Source organism: Prosopis cineraria, unplaced genomic scaffold (assembly GCF_029017545.1).
Source record: "Prosopis cineraria cultivar Desert tree isolate PC_DT_omini unplaced genomic scaffold, ASM2901754v1 PC1, whole genome shotgun sequence".
NCBI lineage: Eukaryota > Viridiplantae > Streptophyta > Magnoliopsida > Fabales > Fabaceae > Prosopis > Prosopis cineraria.
The window spans coordinates 11,805,483-11,816,477 of record NW_026555332.1 but is presented as its reverse complement, the minus strand read 5'-3'; the positions used below and the strand labels follow the sequence as shown (position 1 = coordinate 11,816,477).

Here is a 10,995-nt window from a genome sequence, read left to right as displayed (position 1 = left end):
ATTTTTTCCAGAAGCTCGAATTGCTAGCTTTCCCAAAAAAATTGATTTTAACCAAAAAAAATTGATTATTTTATTTTATGGTGTTTGAGTAATTTTCTTCTAATAATCAATTACACCTCAAAAAATCAATTGTGAAGCATAACCAAATAGGCACTCAATCAAATGCTGTGTTTATGAATGATTTAATTATGATTCAACTAAAATTTTCACGATTAATTCTTGAATTAGTGTTTTGATGAGTTTAATAATTAATTTAGTTTTTCAACACATTTTACATGTGAAAAGTGATTAAAAAAAAAACGTAGACAGCACAACAAAAAACAAAAATAGGAAAGATGGGATTAAAAAAAAAAAAAACCCCCGAAAGCAAAATACCCTGCACTGCACGATCCCCCGTTCAGCCTTTGAACTAAAAAAATAATTTCTCTTCCCATTGAAAAGAAATTCTGGGCTCTCATGCTTTGGGGCTGCTGGATAAGAAAATGCTAGTAATCCTTCGTCCCTGCAATTCTTGCTACTTTCCCGACTGTGCTGTACCTCCGAAGGCAATCGGCGTTTCAAGCAACGTATTGCTCAAGAAAGCATATCTTAAACCCTTACTAAAACCCCAAAAGTTCTCGTCTTTCGCCACTACTGGACTTTCCAATACTTTCAGCTCTCTAATTTCCCGAAAGCTTGCATTTTGGAGCACACCCGGCGTCGCCTTTTGCTCAAAAAATGGAGAATCCGATGGCTTTTCAAGTACCCAGCTGTCACAAGAGTCTGTTGGTGATATAATTCAAGAACCCGAAAAGCTTGGGTTGCTTAACAAGCCTTCCCCGCTTCCTGATAAGAATGGGTCGCCTTCAGAAGTGGATATGGAATCAGGGAAGTCAGCTAAAGATGAGGAGGAGGCTTTGGCGCCATTTATGAAGTTCTTCAAGGGAAGTGATTCTGTGGAGGAAGCAAAAGAGGAAGGAGGGGTATCAGAAGTTTCCGAGGAGAAGATTCGTGTAGGAGGCGTAAATGAAGAAACTAAGAAGATTAATGTTGAATATTATGAACCCAAACCAGGGGATTTTGTAGTAGGTGTTGTTGTTTCAGGTAATGAAAATAAGCTCGATGTTAATGTGGGGGCTAACTTTCTAGGTACGATGTTGACAAAGGAGGTGCTTCCTTTGTACGGTAAAGAAATTGAATACTTGTTATGTGATTTAAATAAGGATTCTGAGAAATTCATGGTTCCTGGGAAGATGGGGCTTGTGAAGGACGATGATGTTATAAGTGGGATACCTCCGCCAGGAAGACCTGTCGTTGAGGTTGGAACCATTTTGTTTGCTGAGGTTCTTGGTAGGACGCTTAGTGGTCGGCCATTGCTTTCTACAAGACGGCTCTTTCGCAGGATGGCTTGGCATAGAGTGATGCAGGTTCCTTCTCCTTTCATTCTTCACTTTCCCTCCCTATTAAAGAGGCTTGACACAAATATTACATGGTACAAATAAATACAACACAAAGAGATATAGCGTTTAGTATAATTTGAGAAGTGTTATAAGACCTACTACGAAATTTATGACTTTTTTTTTAATTCATAATTGCATTATAGTTTCTTACATTTAATTTAGTTAATTTGGCAACTTTCATATATAATTTGAATTTGAAGCTTTAGTTCTAATCGCTACTTTTATGGAAGAGGTTATATTCTGTCCGAGTATAGTTGACAATTTTGCATCCTGTATGTATACTGAAAATACATTCACCATGGGAATATATGTAATCTGGTAATAAGAAAATGGTATCCATGACCGTACTGATCATGAGATTTAAATATATTCTATTTTGAATTTCTTGGGCAGATAAAACAGCTCAATGAACCTATTGAGGTTAGAATTACAGAGTGGAATACTGGGGGCCTACTAACAAGGATTGAGGTCTGTATCATTGACCTGATTCTTAATACTTACATAAGACTTGAGCAAACATTTATCTCTTTGAATTTGTTGTGCAGGGTTTGCGAGCTTTCCTTCCCAAAGCAGAGCTCATGAAGAGAGTGAATAGCATTTCTGAGTTGAAAGATTATGTGAGTCAAAGCTCTGGTGCCTTCTTCAGGAAAAAAGCATATTTTCTATTTGTGGTTACCTAGTAAACTAGCTACTATTGGTGCTCTGAGTCTCTGACTATTATGTTCTTATCCAGTAAGTATACTTCTATGTTAATGATGACGTTAAAACGATTGATTGATGAAAGAAAGGAGAGAGAGATGGAAGACAGAGAGAGTGGAGAAAAGGGAAGATTTAAGAATTCTCGGATAGCATTACTCATTAAAATTATAAGTCACTTTAGCTAATTTACATCCCAATAAGTTAGTTAATGGTTTTTAAAATTGCATATTTTTCTCATGTTTACCCCTATTTAATAGAGTGTCTTAATTAGAAAAATCTTATTAATTACACCTTGAAATGCCAAAATTATCTTATATTTTTTAACATGAGAATTCAAAAAAAGTGTCTTATAATTTAAACGGAGGGAGTATTTTTTGGTCTAAATGTTATATGTAAAGTGTTGTATTTCAGTTTGTTTGAATATTAAAGCTTTGGTACAGCTACTACAGCCCCCAATAATAGTCTTGAGCAATTAACAAGATTGTTAGGGTTTTTAAATAGCATGAATCTCTTTTTTATTTTAAGAATTGAAATTTCCAATGATGTACACCCTTTATTTTTCCATTAATCCTGAAACCTGCCATTTGTGCAAACTGCCTGGCTGCTGTGTATATTCTTAGTTCTGCTGTTTAGAAAGTGCATCACTTGAGGGACTCCTGAACCTCAATGAAGATATATTGTAGAAAATAATCCTCCATATCTTGCCTTCATAGTTGTTACCGAGTTAAAACTATTAATGATACAGGTGGGACACCAAATGTCTGTACAAATAAGTCGTGTTGATGAAGCTACAAACAACTTGATACTCAATGAACGGGAAGCTTGGGTCTGTATTTATTTACTTTCTTAAAAATTTTATTCTTTCATTTTTGTAGTATCTGTATTTTAATCTTTATTTCTTCATTTAATTCTTGCCAAACTCATGTCACATGGTATATCAGGAAAAGCTATATCTTCGGGAGGGAACACTTCTAGATGGGACTGTGAAGAAGATATTTCCATATGGAGCCCAAGTAAGAATAGGAGAAACTAACAGGAGGTGAGTAGTAGCCCAGATATGGAAAATAAATTTAGCATGCCCTTTTTTCCCTTTTGATCTGCTTGGAATGTTATAACTATATTGAATGAGAATCAAGAGGGTGCAACCCTTGTATGAGAGGGAAAATTCCATCTCAGAGTATGGTTGAATATTACCAACTTCCCTTGGTTTTCCCACTTGTGAAAGAAATTTAAACTTATCAGGTGTAGTTATCAAAGATATAATGATAGAACAGATGAAAACTAGTGATGCTGCCATAATAATGTTCATGCATTTTTCTAGCTTATACCCGCTTGTGATTTGTCTTTATATATGACTGGATCGCACAATGCTCAACTATGAGTTGACTGATCACTGCATTACAATCATTTGATGGATTGTCACTGTGATTTGTTTTTTGGGGTGAAAGATTACCATTGTGATTTAAGTTCACTCACAACCAATGTTTGTGGTTGACACTCTCTAGGGCTACAAGACACTGACTAACTACGCAAAAACATCACAGAGAAATCCAAGATGCTTCTGATCAATGATTTAGAAACCACAATTTCTAGGATTGTCCTTAGATGAGAACTTATGTGAAAAGTGACTATTAAGAGAATTTTCCATAACTGAATTATTGGTTTGTGGGCATTTAAGGTATACATCTGATGTAAAACTCTGGGGAAACTGGAAAGGCATTTCCCTCCCATAATACATCCTGCTGGGATTGTGAACCTTGGAGGTTCATATTCAAGAACCTAATGCCAAGCTTCCTTAGATAGATAGTATTGCTGCTTTTATTGTCAAAGGATTCTTCTTACTCTGGTCTGCGGAGGTTTCACTTGATAGTATTTGCTCTTCTAAGATCTACATGTACAAGCATCTCCTGATTAATATCCCTTACTGCTGCGGACTAGATTTTGCTTCATTGAGAACCCAATTAATGCATCTTTCTTGAAAAATTTGAACTAACCATAAATTCAACAGTTTTGTAAATGCAAGCTGAGCAGGCAATCTGATGAAAAAGCATGTTGCAAAACCAAAAAAGAAGAAAAACGATTAGAGCTGACTGGCAAAATTGAAGTTTTAGTTATGTATTTTTCGCTGTATAGAATCTATAGTCATTCTTTGTTACTAGTGGCTGTCAGTTCTGCGTTGCATTTGAATATATATTTAAAAAATACTTGGAACTCTGAAACTAATGTATTTCTTCCTTGAGATTACTTTTTTCCTTATAATTTATGAATACAAGCTGTAGGTGTAAGCATTTCCTCAGCCATATGCGTTGTTTTGGTGAGAAAATAATTTCTTGCTTTTAATCCAGATATAGCAGTGACTACACTTTATTCACTGGTTTCCAATCACGCTGCATACAATTGTATTCTCTTAATAATTTATTGAGGTGATAAAATTCATTAAGATGCTTAGATTTTTGTTATTTGAAGTTCTCATTATCTTTCTGGTCAACTGTTTTTCTCTACATCGTATTCCATGGCTTATTAAACTCCGCCTATGTTTATAGCCGGTCCCAAGCCCGGGTAAAGGAGGAGGGTTGTGTTAGGCCATCAACAGCCAATGTAAAAATTTGTTGAATCTATCATGAACATGGACAATAGACGTTATAATGTTAATGCTAGGTCGTTGCCCGTAAGTAACGCGCTGCATGGCTCGAGTACAGTGATAAGTGAGTTAGAGCCGCTGCATCGGCGCCCGGATGTAGTGTTAAATGAGCAAGGGCTACCGCGTCATTCTGGACGCACGCGGCTAAAGAAGTTAGTCCATAAGAGCAAAATTAGATTTGGTACTTGGAATGTTGGGACATTAAATTGTAAATCTGTAGAGGTTGTAGGGGTTATGATTCAAAGGAAAATCAATATCATTTGCTTGCAAGAAACAAAATGGCGTGGAGAAGAAGCTAAGGATATTCAAGGTTTCAAACTTTGGTATACAGGAAAAGTAAGTGCACGCAATGGAGTAGGCATCATTATAGATAAGGAGTGGAAGAAGAACGTTGTAGCAGTTAGCAGAATTGGAGATAGAATTATTTCTTTAAAAATGATAATTGGACGTGAGACTGTTAATATTATTAGCGCTTATGCGCCGCAAGTCGGGACAGAAGCCAGTCTTAAGGAATTATTTTGGGAGGATCTAGAGGGGTTGATTCGACACATACCACAGAGTGAAAAGATTTTTATTGGAGGAGACTTTAATGGGCATGTCGGGAGGGAAGCTGGTCAGTATGCGAGGGTGCATGGTGGTTTTGGTTTTGGAGAGCTAAACAATGAAGGACAAACTCTTCTTGATTTCTCATTGGCGTATGATTTTAAGATTGCCAACACTTGTTTCAAGAAGAGAGATGAGCATCTCATCACTTACAAAAGTGGAGCCTCAAGGTCGCAGATTGATTTTCTTTTGGTTAGGAACACAGATAGAAAACTTTGTAAAAATTGTAAGGTGATACCCGGAGATGCTGTAACGACACAACATAGGGTCCTAGTCCTTGATGTGTGTATTATGAGTAAAATCCAAAAACGTCGACAAGTAGTAACACCAAGGATTAGATGGTGGCAATTAAAAGGTGAGAAGCAAGATATTTTCAAGCGAAATCTTTTGGATAAAGGAATTTGGGATTCTCAGGGAAGTGCTAACATTATATGGGAGGATATGGCTAAAAAGATACGGGAGGTTGCAAAAGTAGTTTTGGGAGAATCGAAAGGTTCTGGTCCGAGAGATAAGGAGTCTTGGTGGTGGAATAATAGTGTACAGGACAAAATCAAGTATAAGAAGAACTGTTTTAAAGCCATACATTTGTGTAACAATGAGGAAAATTGGGAGAGGTACCGTATGGCTAAGAAGGAAACTAAGAGAGCTGTGGGTGAAGCTCGTTCTAAAGCTTTTGAAGAATTTTATAAGAACCTTGAGACGAAGGAAGGAGAGCAAAATATTTATAAGATTGCCAAGAGTAGGGAAAGAAAATCAAGAGATCTAGAACAGGTAAGGTGTATTAAGGATGAAGAGGGAAGAATTTTAGTTACAGATGATGAAATTAAAAATAGATGGGAGACTTATTTTTCTAAACTTTTCAATGATGGAGAGGATTCATCTAGTAACTTGGAGGATTTAGTAACTGGTGAAGGAGAACAAAATTTGTCATTCTATCGAAAAATACGTGATAAGGAGGTAAAGGAAGCTCTTAAGAAAATGGCAAATGGTAGAGCCAACGGACCTGATTGTATATCTATCGAAGCGTGGAAATGTTTAGGTGAAGAAGGGGTGAGATGGTTAACTAAGTTATTTAATGTGATTTTACGGTCCAAGAAAATGCCTGATGAGTGGAGGAGAAGTACATTAATTCCTATTTATAAAAATAAAGGAGATATTCAGAATTGTACTAACTATAGAGGGATTAAACTCATGAGCCACACAATGAAATTGTGGGAGAAAGTAATTGAGCACAGGTTGAGATTGGAGACAAGTATTTCTGAGAATCAATTTGGTTTTATGCCAGGTAGATCAACTACAGAGGCGATTTATCTACTAAGGGGATTAATGGAAAAGTATCGTTGTAAAGATAAAGATCTACACATGGTTTTTATTGATTTGGAAAAAGCTTATGACCGTATACCAAGAGAAGTGCTTTGGAAAGCGTTGGAAAAAAAGGGAGTACGGATTGCTTATATTAAAGCCATACAAGATATGTATGAGGGGGTAAAAACTAGTATAAGAACGCCTAGTGGTCAAACAAAGGATTTTCCTATAAAGATTGGACTACATCAGGGATCATCTCTGAGTCCTTATTTGTTTAACTTGATTTTAAATGTTTTGACGGAACATATTCAAGAGGAAATCCCGAAATGTATGCTCTTCGCGGATGATATAGTTCTTATAGCAGAGACAAGAGAAGAGGTTAATTGCAAACTTGAGTTATGGAGGAGGACATTGGAGTCGAAAGGTTTTCGTCTGAGTAGAAGTAAGACGGAATATTTATATTGTAAATTTGGTAAAGGACTATTCGAAAATAATTTGGAAGTGAAATTGGGAGATCAAATTATACCTCAAGTGGAAAAGTTTAGATATTTGGGAGCCATTATTCAAAATGATGGCGAAATCAGTGGAGATATTTCACATAGAATTCAAGCTGGGTGGTTTAATTGGAGAAAAGCTAAAGGAGTTATTTGTGACCGTAAGGTGCCTAATAAACTTAAAGGAAAGTTTTATCGTACTGCTATCAGACCGGCAATGTTATATAGTAGTGAATGCTGGGCTCTAACGGGACAGCAAGAGCATAAAGTTGGAGTAGCAGAGATGAGAATGTTACGATGGATGTGCGGACATACACGTAAAGATAAAATTCGAAATGAGCACATACGCGAAAAAGTGAGGGTGGCACCTATTGAGGAAAAAATGGTAGAAAATCGGTTGAGATGGTTTGGGCATGTACAAAGAAGACCAAGGGAGGCACCAGTGAGAAGAGTGGAACATATAACTTTGAGTCCGATTAAGAGAGGTAGAGGAAGGCCTAAGAGAACACTCTTGGAAGTTGTTGAACGTGATCTCTTAATTAATAATATTTCTAAAAGCTTAATAAATGATAGAGCACAATGGCGTCTTGCAATCCATGTAGCCGACCCCACCTAGTGGGATAAAGGCTTGTTGTTGTTGTTGTTGTTGTATTCCATGGCTTATTAGACCCTTGTGATTATTAATTAGAAGTTTTTATTTCTTATTATTGCTTTTTTAGGGTAGGGACCCAAAGGTCATTTCCTTTCATTAAAAATTACTTTTTTCATTTCATTTTACATTCTATTCATTTCTATTCTGTGTGCCAAACAGTTGAAGATTTATGAATACATTTAGGTGCAAAGATTTCCTCAACATCTACATTGTTCTAACAATACACTTTATTGGGGGCTACTATTTAGTAATAGGTTTCATTCACGCTGCATGCAACTTTTGCACTCCTAGTAAATTATTGAAGTGATGATATTCTATAAGGTGCATGGATATATGTTACCACAAGAATTTCTCATTTCCCTGTGTCAACTGTTTTCCTCATACACCACATCCTCTTCACTGGTCAATCTAGTGAAAATAATTGTATGATCTGGCATGGCATCTTTGTTGCAATATTGTTGTGACTCTGCTGTACCTTGTCCTTCTTCATCACCCGAAGATTTTACATTGAGATCAAATCTACTGAAATATATCCTCTTGGCATTTATGAAGAACCTTTTGTGTGCCTTTCAGCGGGTTGCTGCATGTTTCAAATATCACTCGAGCTGAAGTTACTGCCGTCAGTGACATACTTTCTGTAGATGAGAAGGTTAAAGTTTTGGTGGTGAAATCATTGTTTCCTGATAAAATTTCTTTAAGGTAATGAATTACACTCTGAATTCCTACTACAATTGTTCAAAGTATTGAGTCACTGTTAACCATAGAGCCAGTTGGTAAAACTGAATCAGTCTTCCATGCTAATTAATACTCTTGCTCCTCCCCTCCAACTGTACTTCTATTCCATGCAGGATAACTCTAAGCAACAAACATCATAATGGGAAAGGTGATACAAATGATAACATAGTGCAAGAATAAAGTAACATATTTCCTCTTAGGTAGTGTTTGGATTGGTAGATTTAGATTTGAATTTTAGATTTCAAATTTCACATTTCAAATCTCATTTATAATTCATGTTTTTAGAATAATTTGAATGGATAGTTTAAAAAATTTTAAATGAAGAAAAGAGATGAATTGGGATTTGAAATGAAAACAAAAAATTGAAAATGATGAGTTTACCTCTATTTTTCAGTCAATAGAAGATGGGAACAAGAAATAAGAAAAGATATGAGAGTCATAGAGGCATCAATAGTAGAAATACAAAGGAAACGAGAGGTTTGAAGTGACTAGAATTTCAAGTGACTAAGATGTACAGGGAATTTGAAATTACAAATGAAATATATTAAGAAATGGATTTGAATTTGAATCAAATCCAAATCTCCCCTAATCCAAACACACTATTAGAGTATTTTTGTGGTTGGAGAATCGCCATTCTTGAAAATTCATCATGATATACACTGAATGCCGTTAGATTCTACTAGAGAGCGCACAACATCGTGTGGAATGCTCATCATGCTACATGTTTAATTGATTTTTATTATTGGATCTTACTATATAGGGCTTCTATCATATTGTACTTTACTGCTATAAGTTGCTTATATTGTAAATCTCTTTGTGGCGTGAAGCATTGCAGACCTTGAAAGTGAACCTGGCCTATTTCTATCAAACAAAGAGGTAATTTTAATTTATCTTAGGGAAAAAAAAAACTTTCTTTTTGGTCAAAAGATGATGTTCTCATCAATTCAACAATACTCCGTTTATTTTTTGTATTGCTGTAGTGCCTGGGTATGGTTTTATTCCAAGCTCAGAGAACTTAGATCCTCAAAAAACTGCATAATATCCATTTAGCACCTCTACAGAAAGGGTGAAATTTGAGTGAAATTATACTTTCTGGGCACTAAAGTGAAAAACATCAATTTGTCATGTTGACAAGCACACCTCTGATGACCAAAATAAGGGTTTTTTTTTTAATCATTTTATTTCTTTCATTGATATGGTTGGAATAGTCTCTTCAATCTTGAATTGGGCTTGAGATGCTCATTTCTCTTATTCCAGAGAGTGTTTGAAGAAGCTAAAATGATGGCAAAGAAGTACAAGGAAAAGCTGCCTCCTTCTGTGACTCGTCAACGGTCAGATCCTCCACCAACAAGTTCCCTGCCTTTTGAAAATGAAACACTTTATGCAAACTGGCACTGGTTTCAATTTGAAAAGGAATGATTACACCAGGTTGATCCTTAGGGCATGTTTGGATTAAAGATAATGGAGAAAAAGGAAATGGGAGGGAGATTTTAATTTAGACATTTTCTTTCTCTTCTACTCCTTACCCTTTATCTTATCCTTACATCACTCATCTCAATCCAAACACATCTTCAAGCTCAAAACTATCTTCCAATGGAATCTGAGAAGAGAGGACTTGACATGAGGAACACACTCTTATGGAAAAGCTTTTGATGAGGCCATTGTTCTCCTAATGGATCAAAGTTACTTTGCCATGCATCATCACATTCACATAGAGAGCTCAAGCCTCCTTATTCCTTAACATGTGGTGAAAGGATGAGTGTTTCTGGTTTGGCTTTCCTTTCACCCCCCGGTATCGGCTGCTTTGTTTCTGGCTAGACTCTGTAAATCTTGATGTAAATTATGATTAGACATCGGACTTTACCCTAAAATTGTAATCCTGTTATCATGAGTTACATCTTGTTTTTGTAGGATGAAACCCTAGTTTATTGATCTGGATTGTGTAATTCTATACCCTTGAGTTTTAGTTTACATGCCTTTGCCTGAATATGGAATAAAGGAAGATGTGAAAAATGATAATGGAAGTGAGTCAGATCAAATCACATGGTGGTATCAGTTCTCTAATTTGCTCAATAGTTGTTTCCAAAATTTCTATTACTGGAAACAGTTCTTGGACATTAACTGCTACATTTTTGTTTACGCTTCTTGTTAAAAGGTTGAATTGGAACTAGCAGATGTTGGTTTTAGAGGAAGGGGTTATGATTGCTTAAACATGAGATTTCAGATTCAAGTCTGTATGAATAGAGCAAAACACCTTTGGGAGAAATATTCCCTATTACGTCTAACAATATTCGAGAAATTGAAACTAGGAGAAAGAAGACAATAAACAAGCAAAGGTTAAAGTACAACATTTGGTGATTTAACATTCCCAGTGAGATATCTAAGGTGGGTTAAACTTGGTCATGCCATCTCTCTCCTACTCACTAG

At 36.0% G+C, this 10,995-nt stretch overlaps 1 protein-coding gene across 1 annotated transcript; it reads left to right on the top strand.

Annotated features, from left to right (window-relative positions):
• The first annotated feature begins 397 nt into the window (after positions 1 to 397).
• On the top strand, positions 398 to 10,607 carry LOC129313679 (protein PIGMENT DEFECTIVE 338, chloroplastic). The gene is made up of 8 exons (XM_054956986.1): positions 398 to 1,406; positions 1,833 to 1,907; positions 1,985 to 2,056; positions 2,884 to 2,964; positions 3,080 to 3,177; positions 8,407 to 8,532; positions 9,396 to 9,444; positions 9,826 to 10,607. Exons 1-8 carry the CDS (start codon positions 483 to 485, stop codon positions 9,985 to 9,987), a joined length of 1,587 nt encoding a protein of 528 aa, XP_054812961.1. The 5' UTR covers positions 398 to 482; the 3' UTR covers positions 9,988 to 10,607.
• The last annotated feature ends 388 nt before the right edge of the window (positions 10,608 to 10,995 follow it).

Excerpts from the sequence above, each read along its gene's own strand:
- LOC129313679 (XM_054956986.1), top strand. The coding sequence starts at position 483 with ATGCTAGTAATCCTTCGTCCCTGCAATTCTTGCTACTTTCCCGACTGT. Across the intron at positions 1,908-1,984 it reads GCCTACTAACAAGGATTGAG|GGTTTGCGAGCTTTCCTTCC; the intron begins GTCTGTATCATT and ends TTTGTTGTGCAG. Across the intron at positions 8,533-9,395 it reads CCTGATAAAATTTCTTTAAG|CATTGCAGACCTTGAAAGTG; the intron begins GTAATGAATTAC and ends TGTGGCGTGAAG.